The sequence below is a fragment of the Mangifera indica genome, chromosome 2, assembly GCF_011075055.1.
Source record: "Mangifera indica cultivar Alphonso chromosome 2, CATAS_Mindica_2.1, whole genome shotgun sequence".
Classification (NCBI taxonomy): Eukaryota; Viridiplantae; Streptophyta; class Magnoliopsida; order Sapindales; family Anacardiaceae; genus Mangifera; species Mangifera indica.
The window spans coordinates 17318276-17342339 of NC_058138.1; the positions used below are offsets into that span (position 1 = coordinate 17318276).

Here is a 24064-nt window from a genome sequence, read left to right on the forward strand (position 1 = left end):
ATAAAACATGGATATCAAACGTAGTCGGCACTCAGCAGCGTATTAAGGAAGTAAAAGTACTGAAAGGTAATGAGAGGCATAAAATTTATAAAAATAAAACAAATAAATAAAATTAAAAACCGTCTCTCCACAGAAATTAATAAGCTTTTTTAACTTGGTCCAAAGCCTCTTATAAGCCCTTTCATATGTGTCAGAACAGTACCTCACGTCCCATTCTGATTATAAATACTCTCAATCTCTCCTCTTTTCTTCCCACCGCTCCATGTGAGCTCTGAGATATATTTTCAAGAGCTATCTTAGATTTAGCTTCTTATATTTATATATCCTTTTCTGTTTATGGAGGTTTTGACGCTATATATTCACAGTATGGGAGAATCTGTAAAGCTCAGGAGGGATAGCGCCATGATCAGTTACCGATGATTGATGGTTTAATCATCACTGGCGCTATCTATCCTGAGTTTCACGGGTTCCTCTTACTATTTACAGTGCAGTTTCAACTTCCGCGACAATTTTGGCTCACGGGTATGTGTTTTATTGGCATATTTTACATATGACTCATCAAGGACGACCGAAGTTTCTTTATTTCTTTTGATTATGTTGCCTGTTTTTTATTTGTCAAAATCCTGCATGGCAAGGTATTTGATCTGGGATTCTTCTTCTTTTTCTTTTTAACTCTCGGATGGATTTGTTTATCTATAGCAAGTTCTCAATTCTCCTTTCGGCATCTGGGTTTGTGCTATAAATGCCTCGAACTGTGTTTAACATATATTACTATAAGGGTTTCACCTTTGATCTCTTTATAAGATATAAAACCAGAGATCTCTATGGATAAAGTTTATTAGTAACTTAGATTACAACCGATATCTTCAAAGATAAACAATATGTGGTTTAGTATATCTCCGACTTGTTCATGTTTCCTTCCCCTTTCTACTAATTAACAGATCTTTGCTTTTGATTTCTTCTCTTACTCAACTATTAAATTCTCCTGACTATTCTGGTTTTATTCATCTGGGTATGCATCATACATATAACTGCGAGTGCCTATTTTAGGATTATGGTGAAATTGTTTTTGCAAACGAGAAAACCAAGGAACTTACTTATTATCATGCTCTTGTAATGCGCACTTATTACGCTCTTGTTATCTGTTTCGCTCTTGCTAGACAATTGTGTATAGCCAGATAATCTATGGATTCATTACTTCCTCTTTGTGATCATTATTTCTCTTTTAGGTTATCATATTGCCTTAAAGTTTAATTTCTTTATTTGGAAATAAATTGTTAAGTTTTCTTACTCCTTATCTCTCAGTGGGTCGCTGTCTCACTTTTCTTCTCAACTTTACTCACGCATCTAGAGGGTTTTATATTTATTACTCTGATTATTAGCTTGGCTTTTAATAGTGAGTCTGAGACTCTGAAACCCTAATCTTCTTCTGAGATCAATTTACTGAGCTAAGCTAGGGTTTCACGTTTTGACTTAAATTTTGTTGCAGGCTTTTTAATAATGGACGACTTAGTTGTTTGGACTGTGGATGTTGACGCCTTTCCCAATTATAAACTTGGTTCAGGTTACCGTCTCGTCGCTTTCTTTTATATTTACTTGATATTACTATTAAATTTCAATTCAATCTACTTCTTCATGCTCATCTTTATCTAAAACAGTAAAAGCAATATAATTGTCCTTAAATTGTTATTCCTTCATGCAAATTGATTCACATATTAAAATAATGTATCAGTTAATTTAAAATTCAGATGGGAGCTTGATGCTGAAATTGACTTGTAATTCGAATTCTTTTAGGCAATGTGGTTATCCGTTCTCTGTTGATACCGATGATGTGGTTGGCCATTATAATCCAAGTGCAGGGTTGATAAAGCTGATATTATGAAGTTTGATCTAACTTTAGGGTACAAGAAGTGTCTCACTGTATGGGGACAAAGAAACCAACTATCTATTTTAATATCCAGACCTTATGATTAATTTTATTCTATATATAATTTGATGGCATCTTCATCTTTTAGAACCATAGTGGACTATGCCAATGTGCTTAAACAGAAACAGGAATTGGATTCACTAAAACACTTGCTGTTAACCATGTGATCTTGTTTTTTTTAATTTTTCTTTTAATAACTTTAAACTTCATTTGTATTTACTCTCTTTCTAAATCCAATTAGTATATCAAAGGAAGAGAAAGGTTAATCTATATAACAGTTTATTAAATTTAATTTTGTTTTGTTTAACAGCTGGGAAACTTAGATATTGCAATCTGTTTGGTTTTGACGCGGCTATTATTAATGTTTACAATGAAAACTCTTGGTGAAGCATTAACATTTAACAGTATAAAAAAGGACAAGGATGAATGAAGATAGAGAAAAATATGTAATAAAATTAAAACAAATAAAAATAATAACAACAGGGATGAATTAAGGTGGGGCAACAGAAGCTGGCCTGGCAGGATATGGCATGCGGTTGAATTGTGAGTGGAAACATGAATTGAACTTGTCATTTATGTCACATTAAATTACATAGTCAGAAAGCAAAGGAAAAGGTGTATATATGGCGATGAATTAGATTCAACTCTATACAAATCCATGACCAGTCAATTCAGGAGAATATATGCCATGCCATCGATCCCACCCTTATAATAAAACCTCATACAATGATTTGTGTATACACGAGTTATCAGTAATTTGATATGAATATGGACCCCTTTATTCAGCACATCCATAATCATATTTTTGACCTTTTCAAGATATCTTCTTGTGACATAATTAGCATTGCCATATCTTCCATCTTCCTTCTCCTTCTTCTATCTTCTCTCTCCCGTGCAACCACAAAACCTACCATTTCAATTCAAGCTTTAATTAGTAGGCCTCCCTCCTTTCTCCAATGATGTTCTGTTATTAATTCCCAACCACACTCATCATTCTTACTTCTTATAGCTACCACTTCAGCTGTTTTCTCACTTTAAAAGTCTAAACATGAAGATTCATAACATTAATATTAAACTTTACCATAGTTTTTCACATGAAACATGAATCGACTTTAAGATTAATCTTTGAGATACATTGATAATTATTGATTGATCCAAAAAAAAAAAAACCCTAAAGCATATAATGCATGGATGAAAGTTCTTATCTTTTCATGAGGTAGTAATTTTTGTAAAATGAAATGATGTAATTAGAAGATTAAAATTAATTAGTGGTCCAATAAAAAGAACAAAAAAAATAATTAGTCCACGTGTCAAGTGTATCAATTTCATCTCTAACAAGTGGTGCTGCAACATATTAAATCCTCTTCACAGGCAGAAGCAAAACAGGCGCCTTGTTTTTAGGTGATGACGGTGATCCATACAGTTTGGTTTCTCATAAGAGTTAATTTTTCAGAAATTTCATCACCATTTCTCTGAAAAATATATCTATAAATGACTCATAAATTTTGGTTCCTCTAGATGATCATTCAAAGTCATGCTATCATATTTTATCATGCATGCACATGTGGAGAAAAATTACATCATATGAATTATCTCAACAAGAGTTTTCAAAGTCAGCTTCGCAAGAGAGTTCAAACTTTCTTGAAGGCTATCAATTAGACTGGTTTCTTAAGTAATGCACAGAGGGTTAACAATTAAGGGTCCATATATAGGTCTTTCATAGAAGTTAAATCACCACCTAAGACAGCCTTTTTGAGTCGAGAAGTTTTTGAAGGAATCAGAAAAACGATTATTCTTGTTAGTATTAGAAGTTACCACTAGTTCTCTTATGGAGAATGTGGGTAGCTAGATTTCATTTGTGAATGGAGATTAATAAGCAAATCGTTAGTGAAGCAATGGTGGATATTAGGGCAGATGGCTTGTCCAAGCCCTTCAATGAAGGAGTGTATCGATTTCCCCTTACTTGTAAGAGAACTCATAAAACGCACACAGCGGGAATTTTTTATGGAGAAAGTCCATTGCATTACTCCTTCACCTTGATAATGTTGGAGGTCATTTTCGTTGTTGTTACCACTTGGATCGTTCGCTTTCTACTCAAGCCTCTTAAACAGCCCAGGGTTGTCTCTGAGATAATTGTAAGTTTCAATATCCGGCATGCCCCGTTTCATAAACAACTTACAATATTTGTCATCAAACAATGACCATAATGTTGTCTTTTTCGGTTTCATCCATAGACTAATTAATGAAAATCAATTATCACATTTTGTCCTCTCCTAATCATGATTATATATGCTCTTTAATTAACTCCTGCTGCATGCACTGATTCATATTCAATTATTCATGATGTTGAAAGATTTCTCTAGCCCTCTAATTAAACATTTTTTGTGTTAAATTCTTTAAATTAGGGTGGTGTAATCGTTGGACCCTCTTTCTTAGGTCGCAACAAGAACTTTCGTGAGCATTTTTTCCCAGAAAATGCTCAGTACGTATTTAGAAATGTTGGAATAATGGGTTTTATGTATTTCCTTTTCTTGGCCGGAGTGAGAATGGATTTGACGTTGATAAAAAGATCAGGGAAAAGAGAAGTTTACACATCATTATTTGGATTTATCGTTCCCACAATAGCATCGACAATTGCAGCATTCCTTACAAGGAAATGGATGGATCCACAGTTTGCCAATATAAGTACGATCTTTGCAATTTCCACAGCAATTGCTGTAACTTCATTTCCTGTGTTGTATCCCGTGCTTAAGGATCTAAACCTACTTTGTTCCGAGGTGGGACGAATAGCAATGTCGTTGTCTGTTGTGAGCGCTGTAGTAGGGCTTAATGGTATTGTTGCATTTGAGGCAGTAAAACAAGGGGAAGGAGAAGCTATGGATGCATTGTCCTTTCTTCTTTCATTGATGATTCTATTGACTTTCATTTTTACTGTGATTCAACGAATAATGACATGGATTGTGGATAGAACTCCAAAAGGGAAACCAGTGAATCAGGGTTTTGTAGTTGGAATTTTGTTGGGGGTTATGATTATGGGATTTCTGACTGATATGTTTGGTATGGCCATTGCAAATGGGTCATTTTGGCTGGGACTTGTTATCCCAGATGGTCCTCCATTGGGAGCTACTCTTATTGAGAGAACTGAGACCATTGTAATGGAGTTTCTTATGCCATTTTCATTTGCACTTGTTGGGCTATATACTAATGTGTTTGCCATGGCTGATATGGGATGGACAAGTTTGAAACCACTTTTTGCCATGGCTTTGACAGGATATGTATCCAAGATTGTTGGAACACTACTTCCTTGTCTCTACTTTGATATGCCTTTCAAAGATAGTCTCACTCTCAGCCTCATGGTCAGCTTGAGAGGTCAAGTCGAACTTATTTTATTCTTTCATTGGTTAGACAAAAAGGTATACATATATAATATTGTCATATGTCTCTCTTATCTAAGATGCCATAGTATTATTTACTAATGTTAATTTAACTGTTAATACAGATGATTCAGATACCATATTTCACATTGTTGGTGTTCACAACAATCGCAATAACTGCAGTAGCGACACCCTTGATCAACTTCCTCTACGATCCATCGAGGCCATACATGGTTAACCAGAGGAGAACCATTCAGCATCATCCTCCCAACACTGAGCTTCCTTTAGTTGTTTGCATTTATGAACAAGAGACTGTTGCAGGCCTCTTAAACTTGCTAGAAGTCTCTTATCCAACTGTAAGTAGTCCATTTTGTGTCTATGCTCTCCACCTCGTCGACCTAATGGGCCGTGCAGTTCCTGTGTTTTTAGATCATGAAAACGAGCATGATCCTGCAAAAGACACACACCATGATACCATCTTGGATGCCTTAAAGTTGTACCAAGAATCAAGATCCACAGAAGCAATCAAGTTCCATACTTTCACAACCTTGGCCTCAATGCGATCAATGCATCAGGATATTTGTGAGGTGGCTATGGAAAACAATGCTACCATAATTATCTTACCTTTTCACAATGATTGTCCCGGAAATCTAGTAGGAACTGAAGTTATTCGTAGTCGCGAAGTCCATTCTGTGAACATAGAGGTGCTAAACAATGCACCTTGCTCGGTTGGAATTCTTGTAAACAAGAGTAACAATTTTAGAAACCCTTTTGCAGGATGCTCCACGATCGGGCGACATTCACATTCATTCCACCATTTTGCAATGTTATTTCTAGGGGGGGCAGATGCCCGAGAAGCTCTTGCATTTGCTGATAGAATGGCTGGGAATCCTGATGTTACTCTCATTGTAATAAGGTTCTTGTCACACAACCATGAAGGAGATAATGAGATGGAAAAAAAGCTTGATGATGGAGTGGTTACATGGTTTTGGGTTAAAAATGAAACAAATCCCAGAGTAATTTACAGAGAAGTAGTAGTGAGGAATGGAGCAGAAACAGTAGCAACAATTCAAGCATTAAACGAGGATACATATTATGATTTATGGATTGTTGGAAGAACACAAGGGATAAATCCAGTGCTCTTAGAAGGATTAGAGCATTGGAGTGAAAATTATGAACTTGGAGTGATTGGAGATTACATTGCATCCAGTGATTTTGGAGGCACAGCGTCTGTGTTAGTAGTTCATCAACAGATTTTGAGAGGCCAAGGAACAACTACAGCATCAAGACAAAAAAAAATTGCTTGTACAAATATACTTTCACAACTTAAGTTATGCTAAAAATTCCTATAATTATGCATCAATGTACATATCAATTAACTATTTATTTTTCCCAATTAGAAAGTTGATAAGTTAACTCTTGTGTACATCATTTTTGTCAATGCTAATTCCTCTATATTTAGAAATTTATTTTAGAAATATATCATTCTAAAAAATATAAACTTTTTTATTTACAATAAAATTACCCGAATACAATTTTGGTATATAATTTGGATATATAAATGATATGTTATCTTACGATTAGATAATTTTGATTTTAAAATAAAGTAATACCCAATCATATGATAACACATAATTTATGTATCTAAATTATATATCAAAATTGTGTACTCGTAACATTGCTCTTTTATTTACTCTATCTTTTAGTTTAAGCGAGAATATAATTGAAATAGAAAAAGCTTTTATCCTTCTCTATGCATACTTTAATTTCAAAGCTTTATATTCACTTATACTGAAAAAATTAAACAATATTTCAGTCAATAAGAATTTATGATGTGTGAGAGACTTAAGACCTCGTAGAGGCCATTGATTACGAGGGGACTGTAGTCCCTCTTGTCATTGTCTATTGAAGTAACATTATCTAAATGTTGGATCAAAGTAGTGATGGCATTGATCAATCCTCCAATGATGTCTTTTAATTGCTCTTATTCATCAAGTATCATTGGTTGTGCTTTAACTTTCAGGCTAAATTGGTTTTAAACAAGAAGATCAGGTGGTTTGGGGGGCAGTAACATTGCGACTGAGACTAGTTTTTTCAATAACTTGATTCCTTTTAACGTTAAATTGTTTATGCAAAAAATTATACTAACGAAATAAATAAACACAACAAAATTATAATAAATAAAATGATGATTTTAAAATTGTCTAGCATACTAGTTAGAACTTTATATCTACCATTATGTTATTATGTATTCTAATTACAAATCGACAAAGTGACGATACATAAGTCAAAATTGTCGTCTTTAATCCTCTATACAATCTTTTATATAATAAAAGGAAGGGTTATATATGTAACAATAAAATTATATATACACATTCTTGAACATATAACTGAAGTGTCATTATATAATTAGTTGAGTTTAAATTAAAAATAAAATAATATTTAATTATGTGATAAATGATGTACTCAAAATATATAAATATAATGTTATTTTTTTTATAAATTAATAATTATTATAAATGAATATAGTTTTACTAAATAAATAAAGTTTGCGCGACTAAGTGTACTTGATTTAGTAAGTTTTAATAAGTTTAGAATGGTTAGAAAAGAAAATAAAATATTTCCGTCTAAAAACCTCTTGCTAAAGAAAGAGACCAAGTTTTCTTTGGGCCTGGCCCATTAACTCCATCAAGCCCATACAAATCCTACCGAAACCCTCTCCGTCTTTGTTGAGTCAGCAGAGTCTGAAACTGAACTCCGCCAGGTGCCACCGTGGTCGGGTTCTTCTCTTTTAAATTGTTTTGAAAATTCGGGTCTATAGAAATGGAAGATGAACGTCGAATGTCCATGCGAACTCGTAAGCTTGCTCCTAAAATGGCCGCGGCACTTGCCAGGGCCGAAAATCGAACTCAAGTTTTTATTTTTTTAATTATCTTTTTTCATATTTCGCGTTTGGTTTTTTACTAGATTAAAGTAAATTTAATGGCTATTTTACTTAATTATTTTTTTAAGGCAGCTCTTGCTCGCCTAGAAGCTCTGGAAAATGATAATGCCGGAATCGAGAATGTTGAAATTAATGATGATGATGATGAAGATTCCCTTGATGACGACGACGAAGGTTTTCTAACTTGTCTTGCTATTTTTCTTCAACTGACAAATTTGTGTATGCAGTTCTCTCGAATCTTGATATTGCTTTACAGGTTATGTACAAAAGAGGCAGTCCAAGGGTACTAAACGCAAAACCCGGCAGGCAAAAGGGCTTGAAGATGCTAGGAAGGCCCCAAGGACTTTCCTTGAGCTGTTACATGAGGTTTTAATGGACAAATGACTCTGTTTTGTGGCTTAGTTCTTACTTAATTGCGGGTCTTAATTTTGGTTGTATTAACAGGCAAACCTTTAATCCTTGCCTCCGCATATTCCATCCTGTTTGAGGGCAGTTGCGGGACCTCCAAGTTCTACGTCTCGTCGCCATTTCTGCACAGTCTGTGGTTTTACTGCTGGCTATACTTGTGTCAAGTGTGGAATGCGATTTTGCTCCATCCGCTGCCAGAATATACATGACGATATTCGATGTCTCAAATTTGTTGCCTGGGTGCTATATAGCACGGAAACGGAAACGGAAACGGAGAAACGTGGAAACATGAAAACGGAAATGTGAAAACGTATTTTTTTTAAAATATAGAAAATAGAAACGTAGAGAAACTTATAAATATGAAAAATATAAGAGTTTTTTTATAAATACTAGATTTTGTATAACAAAAATATATAAACTTGTATAATATAAAAATAAATAATAAAAAAAAGAATGAAGAGAAAAAATACTATAAAATAGAATCATAGAACATGTTGTAAATTGTTCTTGAGCAAACATATATAGATATTTAAGAAAAAAACAATAATACATATCAATCTATATGATATGTCGGGAATGAGATGAGTAACACATCGAAGAATAGAGAGGAAATGAATTCAATATGAGATTTAAAGATATTTTCAGTTTGAAAATACAAAAAATGTGTTTAATCGATTTCACGATTTTTCTTTTAAAAGAAACGTGTTTCAAAATTTTTCAAAAATTTAAAATTGACTCGAAATGTTTCCTATAAGTTTCAGGGAGTTTCAGAAATGGAAACGTTTCCAAAACATGGAAACGCACCCTATTGTAAGTTTTCGTGCCACTTTGCCTGGGTGTTTACACCCGAGCTGGATAGAACTTGTGAGCAACAGAAAGCAGTTAGTTTTAGAAGATTAAAATTATTGCTGTGATCAATTACCGTGTCCTGTTTTAGAGTAATTTGCATATCCTTAATCATCCAATTCATTGAAGATTCATCAAGGAGTTAATTACCCATTGAAAAACTCAGATAGTTATGATCATTATTATACAGGAATAGATGTGAATAATTATACAAGCATGAAATTTCTTTCTTTGATCTAGAAACAATACACTCAATTAAGAAACACTGCAAAACAATTGCCTGACAGAACTACATTCAATCTAACTGATTTATGGGAAAGAAGTACAATAGCATGATTCCGGACTCAGGTAAATTTAACATCGCGGCAGATCCAGTGGTGGTGGCTGTACAGACTGCAATTGCCCAACTCCATTCTCAACCAAGAAAGACATTGCGAGACCCCATGTTAAATGAGCATCTATGTGGCAATGCATCAGCCAAATTCCTGTTTTTCCAGTTGAGTGGGTTAGAGAAAAACTTAAAATTGTAGTCAAATCATTACCGAGTGAAGAAAAGAAATGTGCCTGTGTGTTTGCTCTTGAATATTGTGATTTACCTGGATTATTAGCTATAAATCGGATGGCAACCCATCCACCTGGAGGTGTTCCAATGGTATTTCTCCTTGGTGGGTCAACGAGGTTGAACGTTGCTGTATCTCTACTTGGGTTGAAGTTACCAAAGCCCGATCCGACGACGTAGAATTCATATCCATGAAGATGCATAGGGTGGTCCTCAACTGTGACAATGCTGGTGTCTTGCATCACAAGCTGTACTCTGGAACCATACTTCAGCTTAAAGAGCTTAGTTCCTTTGGTTGGCTGCCACAGACCACGGCTCACATTGCCTGTATAATCAAACTGTATTGGAGGAACTGGCGGAAAATCTGTGGTGAAAACACCGCGTTGACCTTGATAGTAAGCTTGCATCAGGGAGTTGACCGTTGGGAGTACAAAAGAGACATTGTTCATGCTGGATGTAAAACGGGTTCCATTAGGACCTTGGCAACGAGGGCTGTTAGGATTTGTGCAGTTGATGAGTCCTAAACCCACTGTGAAAAATAGGCTCTCATCAATCACATATGGGACTTCAACAGCAGATAGACTTTTGACCTGTATACTGAATGCAGTTGCAGTGGCCGTGTCATTAAAACCCGGGAGTTTTGGGAAAATTGGAGTCGAAGATTTTCCCTTCTTGGAGCTGCAGGGAGCGGTTTTGTATTCGAGGATTGCAGTGGTAGTGGTATTGTCAAAGGGAGCATTGCCAGTGCTGTATGCATGTGCTGCCATGTAGTAGCGTCCTGGAGGCTGATCAGCTTTGAGGAGAACATTTGTTGTCTGACCAGGCCCGATCATAATGACCGAGGTGGTGAACGGTTTTGTGTAGGAAGAATCAACGCCAACAACAGTTAATTTGTGGTTTGCCACACCGAAGAAAAGTTCTTGATTCATAGCTGAGTTGATAATTCTCAGGAGAATTGTCTCACCCAAATCCACTGGAAATCTCTCAGTTTCTGTGCAATTTATATTTATGTCATTACTTTGTGATACTGCAGAGTTTAAACTCACCACATAATAAGCTTCTAGTTTCATCAGGCTAAAGCAAGATAGAAGAATAGCAAAATAGTCGTAACAGCCAACCTTTGCTGGAGCATCTGTACAGATCGCCTGGCTGACCATTAATGGTATATGCATCAGAAACATTTGGAGCTGCACCTGTGAAAGTAGCCAACCTCAGGACATCCATGGGGTTTCTATCCCACCATTCCCCTGTTTGTATCGTCATCATCAGTTAGTCATGTCATAATCTCAGAAATTTCTCAATTTTGAAGGGGAATGAAAAAGAGTTACCAAGAAGAATAGGAATCTCTTTCTTTGGCATTGGGAAAGGGTACGGAACGCCCCATCTCGGATAAATGTTGAGAGCTCCGTAGACAGTAGCTCTGAGCCATCTGCTATGAGCATGCCACCACAAAGTCCCCTCTTGATTTGTGATTGTAAACCAATATGTGTAAGTCTGTCCTGGTTGGATTGGACACTGGGTCACATATTCAGGACCATCTGCCCACGGATTTCGCAGCTGATGTAATCCGTGCCTGATAAATAGAAGACAATATGTAATATCAAAGCTACTAGTGCTTCAACTACAAGTATGAGATGTTGACTGTGTTGAAGTTGTGTTTGGTTAAGATGGTTAGCTCATTGAGGTCTAAATGTGAACGTGCATGCATATTAGGTACATACCAATGGAGGGTTGCATTGTATTGAGCTCTATTTATAGCCTTGATCACAAGACTGTCACCTTCTCGAACTTCCAGGGTTGGCCCTGGAAACATCCCATTCACAGTAATAATGTTATGGGTTCTGCACAGCCTCTTCACTGGCTTGGCTTCAATCTATAACAAAAAGAGAGAAAAATATTACCAAGTGTGTTCCCTATGAAATAAACAATATGATTCCATTATAGAATGAATAAGAACATACAACAAACTCATGGTAGTGAGTTTCAGCACTAGAAAGAGAAGTTAAGAAGCCAAAAATGACAAGAAAGAGAAGGCAAGGGCAAGGGCAAGAGCACCAGGCCTTCGCTTTAAGGTTAAGAAATTCCATAGCTGTTTTAGTTTAAGGAGTTTGAGTGCTTGAGCGTGAATTAAGACCTAAGAAAGGCCGTTATTTATACTAAGATCAAGCGGGAAGGGACATGAATAAACTGATTTTTCATTTTTAATTTTAAAAAGTGGAAATAGAAGAATTGATGTTAGGTTTGTAAGTCAACAAATGATGCTTATATTAGAGGACACTATAGTCTTAACAATAAAGAGGATTTGTTACACCCACTATCTCCATCGATTTGTTAGAAATATACATGAAGTTTCTGAACTTGCCCAGTTTTACTATTCATATTTCAGGACTTTGAAGTTTGGGTAGAGGTTGTTGCCTCAGTTATAGTTCATTGAGTACTCTGGTGAATTATATCAAGAAACAAGAACAAATCATGCTTTAAAGTTGAAGTCATTGATCCCTGTATGAAGTATAAAATGTATAGTGTATACATTAACGATACAAATATTATTAGGTAACAGGAGAAAGACGAATTTGGGAAGGCAAAGGCAATAGCACAATGAATGAAACTGTGGCATTGGTTAATTGATGAAGAGTAAACACTAAACGGTATAAATGGAGAGATCAATTGTTAGCTCAACAATTGTCTGCGGTTGTCCTTGGATGATCACCGTAAGTGGGGTTTGATAGACAAAAATGTTAGTTTTTGGATTTATGTGATAAAAAAGAGGAGTGATAGGACAGTTGGGGGAGGTTCAGCAATCGGCTTGTATTTGGTAAAAGGCTATTGCATGCTATCTGATGTGATGTCATTCATGATAACCAAAGAAACTTTGACTAATTATTGTATATCCTAAAATGAAAACTCCCCTCAAGTGTTGGTTTTCAGTGGAGCAGAGAAATTCCGTATCTTAGTTTGGAAAAGCAAATGACATGATTGAGAAGGCACTAGCAATAGGTTAAGCATGTATTTTACTATCTAATGTTGGTTGTTAGATGTTTTATACATGTTTTTTAAGTATATAATTTAATATTTAAATAATATGTTATTATATGATTAAATAATTTTATTATTCAAACATATAATAATATATTATTTATCAATAAAACTGTATATATCTATTTTAAATACATAAATAATTAGACACTTATATATATTATTATGAAATTAGATAATTTTTAATTAAAGATAAAATAATATTCAATAACACACATTAGTATATAATCATTTATGTACTTAAACTGGATACACATAAATAATTATTTATATACTCAATTATATACTTAAAAATATATACAAATAATATTACTCGTATCGAAAGGATTAATGAATGAACAGGCATAAATCAAGGTAGTAAGTAGTACTGGGTATTTAATGTTGAAATCAAGGTTTAGGTTTGACAAATGCAACTGGGTAGCTTGCCTGCATATTGACCATGCATACCTTTTGTGCTGTTTCTACACCTACACCACGTATACAGATTTCTGGTATTAACATCAGCAATTGAAGTCAACACAAATCCTAATCTGTTTTCAGCATGCGTCAGTCAATAATAAACAAAGGGATTTCAGGAAATTACAACATATGCCAAACAGTTTTATATAGATAATACATTACCACCAAGGCACCAATCATTCAGGTTAAAAAAAAATACAGTTATACCATAAAATGGTGTAAAAAATTGTAATTAATGTTTTATTTAGTCTACACTCTACAGTGGAAAAAACCTTCAAGAAGACATCAAAACCGCTTTTAAAATCAGTGCTTACACATCTCCATGAAAAATAAGCCTCCAAAACTTCAATCCAAGAGCCCAAAGAAACTCCAAACATTAATATGGAAAAACAAATGATAGCTTCAGCTTCACTGTCTCTACCAAAATCTCTCTTCAGACCTGGGCCATCTGTTGTTGTATTGCTTGCAATGACTTTATTTTTGATTGACAAATTTGAAGGAATTCAGACAGTACGACACGCTGCCCGGATACTAGTTTCCTTGCAACATCGATAGGACTCCAAGATTTCAGAGCTTGGGAAGTACGAACGCCAAGTTCTGTCTCGTTAATGGTTGAGATATATGTTCCAAGAGCCTGGAAAACCTGCCCAGGACCTTCATCCTGTCCATTTGTCTCAAGGGAGGAGAATATGATATCTAAGTTTTCATCCTCTGACTTGTTGATATGATGCCCTAACCATTTTGCAACATCTTCCAGTATGCCGCGTGTGGATTGTATTGAGTACCGAATTGCATGACAAACTGGAGAGACAGATGGATCTGCAGGTCCACTTTTCTTTTTCTTTTTACCAGATGGAACAGAGGATCTGACACAAGACTGCATTACAAGAGTGTGCCAAGCCAATGGTTCTGTGACCATATTCACCAAAACAGGAAGATCATCCGGTGGAGAGCATATGAGAGATTCCATGGACCTAACCTTCTCAAGAATACAATTCTTCAGCAAAGAATTCACAATATTCCAAGAAAAAGACCCACACCCATTCACATCAGGCTGTTCAACTTCATGAGAATTCAAGTTCCATGCGTTCAAAAACACAGCAAAATTCAACCAGTCAACCATGTTCGCACCAAAGGCCTGCAACAGAGGTCACAAAATTATTTTTAATGGGCAGTAACTCAGCAAGTTTACCCTTGGAGCAGTGCACACAACTACAAAGCAACCATTCCTATCCAATAAATAAACATTTCTGCACCCTCCACGAAGAAAACTTATGAATGTAAAAATGTGAACAAAGCCTAGTGCTATATAACCAAAAACCTTCCATTATATTACCTATTAAAATTTAGAATATATAATTTTTAAAATGTGAAACATATAAAATTGTTTGACAATGTGAAATATGTTTTACAAATTCAAAGCTTCAGAAGAGTAAAAACAAGAATTTGACAAGCAAAATCCAAAATAGTGCCTGTAAACAGTACTAAAAAGCCTAATCATGAAGCCTAAGTGCCAAACAAAATTGGAGTCTTGCAATGAATAGTCAGTAAAATGTATAAACTAAAAAAGAAAAAAGGAAAACATATGCTTGTAGTCAAACGACCAGTAAATTCTTACCCCTGAAGACTTGAGTCCGCTAGAAACCCCCACAACCACTTCTATTGCATCACTTAAAGGAAATCCCAACATTTTTGCATAGCAATCAAGCAAATACTTAAGCTCTCCGGAAACTTTTGGGTCAGATAAAGAGCCATTACTTTGGAAGTTCTCCTTAATGGATGCTGAGGCACTGTGAATAGATAGATATATCATCCGAGGAAGAAGGGATTTCTTCTCAATGACTTTTCGTACATTTGTTTCCCTTTGTTCCATCTAAATTTGATAAGCACATAAGAAGAAAATCAGGGTAACAGAAAAAATGGGAAGCAGTACACATAATTACAAAATCAGGTAGGCAAAGATTATTACCAAGTTATCTTTAGGACAATAAGAGATTCCTTCAAAAGGACCTGGGCAAGACATTTTTCAAGACATTTAAGATATATATATCATGAAAAGAATGAAGAGAAGATAAAAGATAACCATCCATATTCCAACAAAACTACTGGGCAACATGATATTAATTTCTTCCTCATAAGTAAAAACTTGAACAAAATCTGAACTCTAATAAATTGAGTAAACTTCAAAACGAGAACAGTGTCTTTCTCTGCACGTGTAGAAAACTTTTGCTGGTATTCAACAAAATAAATCATATACTAAGAAGTATCTCATACTTTTTCAAAAGCTCTTTCCTTTTAATGAGTTCTATTGGTATCACAGAATTTTGTAGTCCCAAATTTTAGGCCAAAAGGACAATTTCCCACCCAAGGTCTAATGAAAGGACAAATTCCCACCCATTAACTTTCAAAAACCTAAATACTCACCAATTTATTGTCATGAATAGGGGTAAAATTGTCATTTAACTAAAAATATTAAAAAAATAAAATATTATCACATTTTTCCCCCACTCAAGGTTTGAAAAATTGCCATTTCCCCCCTAGGGTTTCATTCCTTCTTTGACAACATACTCCAGCTAACCTTCCGTCTATCGGCACTTCCTCTAGCCTCCATGACAAAGACGTGATAATGAAAAGGCTGCGAAAATGACAATTGGAAGCGACGTCGTCGAAGATCTGTCGCGCAATAGATCGTTTGGAAGCAACGTCTGATGCCAACGATCTCCGACTAAGATTGGGAATTTGTCCTTTCATTAAACCTTGGGTGGGAAATTGTCCTTTGGCCCCAAATTTTACCGTGCTAAAGAATAGCAAGCTGTACAGGAAACATGGTGCAAGTTATAAACTGACCTAAAAGATAATTCTTCTCTGGAATTGGTGTCCACCAAGGTCGTGACTGCCAATCTTCATTAAAAGTCAAAGATTTGGACCCGATCTCATTAGAGAGTTCAACAAAGTGAATCCCACATTTCATGCGCTCGAGAACACTCTACAAGTAGATGCATTTATGTCATAATCAAATCTTTGAAAAATAGCAAAGGCATCCATTACTAGAAAAGCAGAATAAAAGCTACCTCTTCTTCTTCAATGTCATTTGCATTCTGCTTTAGCTGTAGAATGGATGATTCTACCCTAGCCACTAAATACTGATTAGAACACTGCAATCGTTCTTTAAATTGAACAAACTCAATTACCTGAAACAAGAAAATATAAACATCTTGCTTTATTTATTCCCCAGGGTCCAAATCTCATCCAAACACTGTATTAATGCCCTAGCTAAGGCTACACTCTCTCCCCTCTTGCTTTAAGTATATATACATGTGTGCGCATGCGTGCCAAAAATACAAATGTCCTCAATCAAAAAATAAATATTAGCATAATGACATACTTTTGAGTAATTTCTGTGGCGATATGCAAGAAATGTAAGATCTGCAGATTCTCTTAAGTGCTCATCCATAAACTTGAGATAATCTTTCAGAAGGTTATTTAAATCCACCCAGAGAGGAGATACCAAAAGCTGGGGAAAAATGTGATGTAAAACAGTTTCCATTAAGATATTCTTCACATCCAGAGCTTTATACCTAAGCAGGAGACAAATTTAATTCAATATCTAAAGAAAACAGTAGGTGCTAACAATAAGCAACATTCAAATGAAATTAACATATTTACCTATCATATGCTAATGAAATGATACCCAAGTGTGAATATAAGTGCACCAATAAGATCTTGTACTGCCATGCATATCTGCCAGATACGACCACACATATAAATGTCATCTCAGAGTAAAAGCTTTCTTACAGAGCAAACAGCTTTCCAACAGAGAGCTGATAGAACCAAAACTAATTTGCAGTACCAATGAATGAAAATAAAGTTAGAAGTAGTTTCTGCTACTACATCATGTCCTGGTTGACAATAATTCAAAATAACATTACTGCTTCATGAACTGATGACAAGGGTAATGAACCAGGCAAAAACAATTCCTGACCTTCTTATATTCAGTCCAAACTCCAACATCATTATTGCCTCCAAGAAGTAGCCAAAGTTTCTTGTACGCCAAAATAACTAAAGACAAATAGCAATTAATAGTTAACAAAATTAACTACGAAGACAAAAACAAACAGGTCAGTTAATAGTGATGTGTTACTTGTTATAAGCGTCACTAGCCAGAAAATAATTCACTTTGATGGGTCCATCACATATATTAAACATCACTTCACCATATGTTTCTTCATTCTGATCAATTCGTACTGAATGATTTCATTCTCACTCAAAGTTTTCTAGATAATCTTCAGGAAGGTATATATTAATCATGGAATATACCAGCATTAAAAAAAGAAGACTAATAAAGAAACTAATCTCACCTACTCCAAACAAAATAACTACTGGATAATAAATAGAACAGAGAAAATAGCAAAGGGGATGAGTATTCAGATTGGTGTTTCTGATATCTATATGATTAGGGCATCACAATGACAACGCAATCCAAAACAGTGACAAGTAGAATCCTCTCATTAGAAAGGTGAGCATACAAGATTAAATGGTATCAATCCCATCTCCCAAAGAAAAATTTTAAAGCCCATTTTTACCTATAGAAAGACAAACATATACTACATTCATTTGGTTACCTTATCTCCATATTAACAAGTGATCCATCACATTCAAATCATCATCAACCCATTAAGAAAGTGTATTTATATGGAAACAAGAAGTGTAGTTAGGAACAAATCTGTTTTGACTAGTAAAGCATTTCTTATCCTCTTCAAACCCCCACTCCCCAGCCCCACAAAAACCCTCCAACCCAAATTTACAGAGTAATCAGAGGCCTCCCTGGTTCCAAAAGTAATACATTTCATGAATGGAAGAAGATATCTAAATTAATATGCATGAAATTAATTAATACCCAGCCAGGTCAGAGCTACTAAGTTCTACATCCACCTACATAGTGTTCATAATATTATACAAAAATCTTTCTAGAAGAGATGAATCACAGCCATCTATATTGAATTTCATCACTAACCCAAACCAAAAGAGCAGAAGATGAGGAAAAACAATAAATAATATATAATTCTTGATAAATCTCAAATAAATCCTTTCATAAGACATAATACCTGAACCAACACATTGCATGCTGTTGATAGCAGCTCCTCTCCATGCATGCTCTCTTGCGCATCCAAGTCCTTAGAAAGTGGTAGGTTTTTACAATACATCTCAGTCATTTGAAGAGCAGTGTACTCAAGTTCTGGAAGGAAGAGCAGCGAAATTTGTAATGATACAAGTTGAACAGACAATTCATTATAAAATATGAAAGAAGAAATAAACAAGCCCTGTAAAGACTTTTTACAAACGAAGAAAGAAGCAATAATTGGATAAATAGAGGAGACCCTCCAGTTAAAAGAAATATAAGAATGAAATGATGTTGCACCATATTTATCATTAAATTTTATAACAGATGCATGGGTCAACATGATCATCGTTAAAATAGCACTTAAGTTAATGGATATCACCACAAGACCAGAGGTTTGAGAGAATAAAACAACATAGAAGTAGAAAAACTTGTAAATAGGTGCATATAATTGTGTGCATGCATGTGTGTAGAAGAGTGAAGCGCACCACAGATAGGTAGCTTGTACATGTTTCCAATCAATTCTTGAATTTTCCAAAGTGTTATACACTGCCCGAGCACTTGTATTGGCACTGTTGAAAGGGAGCTTGAGCTTTTAGTTAACTTCTCCAAAAGTTCAGTCTTCTTATCAAGAGGTAAGACCAGAAGAAACTTCTCAACATCAGAAGTGAAGCAGGCCAAGTGACCAAACCTGTGTTAAAAAGGTAAAAAGCACCATAAAATATAGACAACAAAGGCTACATCATTATGAACAAAGTTTATCCATGAATGACAGAATGATAAAATAAACAACTGAAACTTGATAAAATCTATACACCGAGCATAACAGTTAACTATTTGTCAGCATGAACAGAAAACTTAAAAAAAATCCATACAATGATACAATGAAAATATGATGTCGAAGATATGAAATCCTTAAGATACCTTAAAAAATATTGTAATAGAGCCTCCATCAACTCTTCATCATTCTTCTTCCCATATAAGAGCTTTCGCCTTTCGATTTCAAGATTTGCCAAGTACGGACCCCTTAATAAATTATTACTGGTTTCTGCCTGTAACTTTTGTACAAAAGTTGAAGCATCTAATATACGAGAGTCAAACTGCAAATCAGATTGGCAAAAAGTTAGATTCTGAACCAATGGTAGCCACAATGCAATATATGCAATACACACATCATGAATAAGTACAGAAAAAAAAAAAAAAAGAACTCTTAAAAATAAGCACCATTTCATCAGTCAAGTGTGAAAACTTGCAGTCAACTACTTTTGCTGGATGAATAGGATCACTATTAGCTCCATTGCACCAACTACTATCATCCTCTAGCAAACAGCCTAGATAGTGTAGGAAACACTCACAATCATCAGGGCTGCACAGATGAAAGAAAAAAAAATTAACAGACAAAAATAGTTACAACAAAGTAAAGTGAAATAAACAAAAACAGTTACAGCAAAGTAAAGTGAAATAAACAAAGCACATTAAAAAAAGAAATGCATTGCAGAATCTTGATGTTAACACACATTAATACAGAACACGCTTAACAAATGACACTGAAACAAAACTAATTTAAGCTTGCATGAAAAGCACCATACAGAGTGATGCACTTAAAGATTTGTAAGGGAAAATCAGAATCGACATCACAGCTGCTAAATTAGCAACTCAATTGATCATGATACTTTAGAACAGTGTTAAATGATTTTTCAACTCTAAAGATAACAAAAATGTAAGAAAACCCAGCCAACTACTAAGCCACATATGGTGGGCCACAGCTTAAGATTAAGCAATGAACCTATAGCCATTCTGAATCATGATTAATTTCTTCCTGTCAAGCAAAACACTAGAAGGCAACATGTTAACAATGAAAATAAATACTATGGAAAAGGATAATCTAAAGTTACTTTTATCAAAATGAAATGGCTTGCAGTCCAATTTTGAGGCAAGCAAAATTCTTCTATTTTATCATATGGCCCCCAACAATTGATCAGAGGAAAACATTAGTTAGTGATACCATATTTCCATTTACAATGAACACATAAAAAAAGGTCATTGTGGGGCACAAAGCATGAAATTACAAAGCGTATCAGTGCAAAATTTTGACTTTTTTTTTCATAGTGTTGTATATACCTGCACAAGCATACCTTAGTTCTAAATTTTTCTGATATATTTTAGCAGCAGCAGTGTAGTCACCTTGCCTAGAAAGAAGCCTCCCCTGTCAACTTAAAGTCAAAGAGTAAAAGTTGATAAACCATACAAGCCAAGAAACACAAAATAAAATCTAGCACAATGAAGAATGAGAATTAAGGAATCATGTCAAGATATTTTCAGGCAATAATAATCCACTGTGGAAGAAGTAGAAAACACACAACATGCAAAGAATCAGCAACCCGTGCTTCTGCCACTTAAATTACTCAAGATATAATTGAATTTCTCACAAAAAAATGAAGAAAATAAAAGGACAAAAAGTGTACAATATATCACACGTGTTAGACATATACACATGAATATATATTGCCATGGGCAGTAATGTTGATAATTTTTGAAACTACATACTGAGAAAAATGAAGGCTTCAGAAAGTACCTGCACGCGTAGCTTATCAACCTCAATCATTAAAAGTGATCCTAATTCTCCAGATAACATTTCCAAAGCATTGCCATACTTTGCTTGTTGTTCCAATATAGAGATGTAGACAGTAAGAGCTGGTACAAATTGCAAGTGATAACAACAAAAATCATTAGTACAATCCATTATTAAGATCACTACATACTATTGATAAAATAAAATAAGGAAAAAACGAAAGAAAAAAATTGCACCTTCCGGGTCATGCAAGCTATGTGAGGCAATGTGTTTCTTAAGCAAACCTTCAGCTAAGAGTAACAACTTCTCCCCACCATTGTCACATAACACCTATTAAGGACAACAAACACAAATAAGAATTTGGAAAACACATTTAAACAGGGAAAACAAGCGGTAACTTAAATATACTAGAGACTTTATTGAAAATACTCACACAATTTTCAGATAAAACAATATAAATTTTTGCAGCTTTTAATAGTTATTTAATTGATATCTAATGTGTTCAAAATAAGCTAGAAATAGAATCAGATTACTCAAGCATCACAAGTAATCCAGCACAATATACAGGTTTCCAAGCACCTAAAAAAAAAAAAATGAAGAAACATCTACTTGATTGCCACATATTTTTCTCTTGAACATCATGTTTCCCTTATGTATAACACATATTTTTTCCTCCCCTCAATTATAACATCATCATTTACAGTAATACCTAAGGGCATTGCTTAGTAGATTTTCTCTTTTTCTTAATTAGGGAGGGAATGAAGGAAAATAAAAGTGATCCCCACCAATAAGAGAATTTGTAACCACATTGAATGACAAAACTTTCTTTCCTCAAATTTTTACAAGCTAGAGCTACTTCCTAGAGCACATAACAATAAGATTTTTTTATGGGCCTTATCCCTATAGACAAAAAACCAATCATTAGCATTAGAAGATTTCCATTAAACTGATCATATAGATTAAATTGAAGATCCATGCCCTTCAATACTGTGAACTCAATAACCCACAAATAACTGACAAAACAATTGTATCTTGAGATGAGGAGCAAAATCCCTCATTAATGAATCAATAACAAGCAAGTTGCTCGTTCAAGTTAAACATATATTTCCATTCCGTCTATCTCAGCATCTCAACTCAAGATTTTTAAACATTACAACCCTTAACCCAGAAATGTGTTATCTGATACATGTCTTTATATCCACTTTACGGAAGGATTGCACACCTAAACCAGATAGTATGGTTGAGCTACTGAATCATCAACAGGTTCAATCCAGGTTGGGAAACAGTACGTTTAAGGATCAACATAAAATGCATATGATGTAATTGCTTTAAAATAGTATTATTTCGAATTATACTATCCAAAGAAATTAATTACTTCAAATTATACTATGCAAAGAAATTTACCATACTCCTGAAAAGTCAGGTGATGTGTACTAAAGTACTAATTCTGCTGCATATACTTGTGCCATGGATTTCCAGTGATGGTCAACAATTTCCCGGGGCCAGTTCTACACCAAAACTAAAAGCCTAAAGTTGGGTAGAATTCATTGGTTATGTGAATTATGAGCACCAACACTAAATTTATTAATAAATGACATGATACTTTCATGTTTTTCATTTTCTTGAGTTGGAATTTGGGGAGACCACCATTTCATGTTTTGAGCAACTATGAGTCCTTGCAAAAACACCAAATAAAGCTTGAATACATGTAAGGCAAAATGAGGAGTAGAAGACGGAAAAACCTGTAACTGGATGCTACAGACTGCCCAGAGCAAAAACCTTTCTTCACCAACAAGCTTGTACATTTTTATGGCTGTCTGCCAAGAATTAAAATTGAAATAAGTAAACCGTGGCCCCATTGTCCACATTCCACATACAAAGTGACAACCTACAAGCAAATTTACAAAAAAGGAAAAAAAAAAGAAGAAGAAGAAGAAGGATTTTGAAGACACCAACCTGCTGCTGCTTCACAAATGAATATTCACGAACATAACAGTTGAAAAGCCCCATCATTAGCTCCAAATTGTTTGGAAATTTCCCACAAGAATGCTCATAACAGGCAGTAGCCAAGTCCACTGATTACACAGAAAGTAGGTGAATAAGACATTTGACATGACAATAGACACAAACACGAAGTAAACACTTACAGTGATTAAGTCTTTGGAAAACAATCTGAAGAGTACTGAGAGTGAGATCATCCATCAAATTTGCTTCATTCTTATACAACAACTCTTTGGCATTTAAACAAACAGATAACGCTTCATCAAATTTACCCATTCTTTCCAAAACGAGAGCCTTCAGCGCCTAAAACACCGCACCAAAAGACATCAGAACAGAAAACAAAGGTGAAACATAAACCTAAGAAAAATGTGGTTTGAGACTTACAAGAGCGTAAGGTGAGTTGGGAAATTTAGCAAGCAAAGCAGTGGATTGCCTGAGAGCTATCTTAAACTGCCGAGAATCGATGGCGTCCCATATCGGACGAACCCTCCGCTCCGGTATTCCACCCGCCAACCCGAACTTCGAAGCCATTTAGGGTTCCACTCAAACAGTGTCTTCCTATGCGCTTGTTTCGTGACCGTGAGGCTTACGTCCTTGCAACCTAACCTAACTCTGAAAAGGATTTGGAAAACCTAAAGTGAGTGTTTGGATACGGGTTTTATAACGATCTTATATCATGATTTCAACTAAAACAATGATATGATACTAAGATGGTAAGATTAGTATGTAATTACATTTAATTAAAATTAAATTACTTTTTAAATGCAAAATGCAAAAACATGTGTTTTGATTAATCAGAAACCGATTTGTTCTTATCAG

At 34.9% G+C, this 24064-nt stretch overlaps 3 protein-coding genes and 1 pseudogene across 3 annotated transcripts; 2 read left to right on the plus strand and 2 right to left on the minus strand.

Moving 5' to 3' along the window:
* The first annotated feature begins 3822 nt into the window (after nucleotides 1-3822).
* On the plus strand, nucleotides 3823-6717 carry LOC123208629 (cation/H(+) antiporter 24-like). The gene is made up of 3 exons (XM_044626159.1): nucleotides 3823-4062; nucleotides 4333-5340; nucleotides 5427-6717. The coding sequence occupies exons 1-3, from the start codon at nucleotides 3823-3825 to the stop codon at nucleotides 6639-6641; spliced, it is 2463 nt and encodes an 820-aa protein (XP_044482094.1). The 3' UTR covers nucleotides 6642-6717.
* A 1407-nt stretch (nucleotides 6718-8124) lies between these two features.
* Nucleotides 8125-8959, plus strand: LOC123208630 (annotated as a pseudogene).
* A 750-nt stretch (nucleotides 8960-9709) lies between these two features.
* LOC123209589 (laccase-13) lies at nucleotides 9710-12164 on the minus strand. The gene is made up of 6 exons (XM_044627690.1): nucleotides 12020-12164; nucleotides 11780-11931; nucleotides 11387-11631; nucleotides 11177-11305; nucleotides 10096-11049; nucleotides 9710-9984 (listed from the first exon to the last, which is right to left on the minus strand). Exons 1-6 carry the CDS (start codon nucleotides 12143-12145, stop codon nucleotides 9854-9856), a joined length of 1737 nt encoding a protein of 578 aa, XP_044483625.1. The 5' UTR covers nucleotides 12146-12164; the 3' UTR covers nucleotides 9710-9853.
* Nucleotides 12165-13663: 1499 nt separating this feature from the next.
* LOC123209588 (N-terminal acetyltransferase B complex auxiliary subunit NAA25) lies at nucleotides 13664-23938 on the minus strand. The gene is made up of 19 exons (XM_044627689.1): nucleotides 23630-23938; nucleotides 23392-23548; nucleotides 23201-23319; nucleotides 22987-23061; nucleotides 21481-21574; nucleotides 21248-21366; nucleotides 20808-20878; nucleotides 19897-20038; nucleotides 19597-19772; nucleotides 19161-19363; nucleotides 18659-18789; nucleotides 17536-17612; nucleotides 17220-17294; nucleotides 16939-17131; nucleotides 16625-16744; nucleotides 16401-16539; nucleotides 15523-15563; nucleotides 15172-15426; nucleotides 13664-14691 (listed from the first exon to the last, which is right to left on the minus strand). The coding sequence occupies exons 1-19, from the start codon at nucleotides 23774-23776 to the stop codon at nucleotides 13987-13989; spliced, it is 3039 nt and encodes a 1012-aa protein (XP_044483624.1). The 5' UTR covers nucleotides 23777-23938; the 3' UTR covers nucleotides 13664-13986.
* Nucleotides 23939-24064: the final 126 nt, after the last annotated feature.

Coding starts and splice junctions, on each gene's coding strand:
- LOC123209589 (XM_044627690.1), bottom strand. CDS start 12,145: ATGGAATTTCTTAACCTTAAAGCGAAGGCCTGGTGCTCTTGCCCTTGC. Junction 11,632..11,779: donor TACAATGCAACCCTCCATTG/GTATGTACCTAA, acceptor TCTATTTATCAG/GCACGGATTACATCAGCTGC. Junction 11,306..11,386: donor AGAGATTCCTATTCTTCTTG/GTAACTCTTTTT, acceptor CGATACAAACAG/GGGAATGGTGGGATAGAAAC.
- LOC123208629 (XM_044626159.1), top strand. CDS start 3,823: ATGGTGGATATTAGGGCAGATGGCTTGTCCAAGCCCTTCAATGAAGGA. Junction 4,063..4,332: donor GGGTTGTCTCTGAGATAATT/GTAAGTTTCAAT, acceptor TCTTTAAATTAG/GGTGGTGTAATCGTTGGACC. Junction 5,341..5,426: donor TTCATTGGTTAGACAAAAAG/GTATACATATAT, acceptor CTGTTAATACAG/ATGATTCAGATACCATATTT.
- LOC123209588 (XM_044627689.1), bottom strand. CDS start 23,776: ATGGCTTCGAAGTTCGGGTTGGCGGGTGGAATACCGGAGCGGAGGGTT. Junction 17,132..17,219: donor ATTTCATTAGCATATGATAG/GTAAATATGTTA, acceptor TCTCCTGCTTAG/GTATAAAGCTCTGGATGTGA. Junction 16,745..16,938: donor GCCACAGAAATTACTCAAAA/GTATGTCATTAT, acceptor TTCTTGTTTCAG/GTAATTGAGTTTGTTCAATT.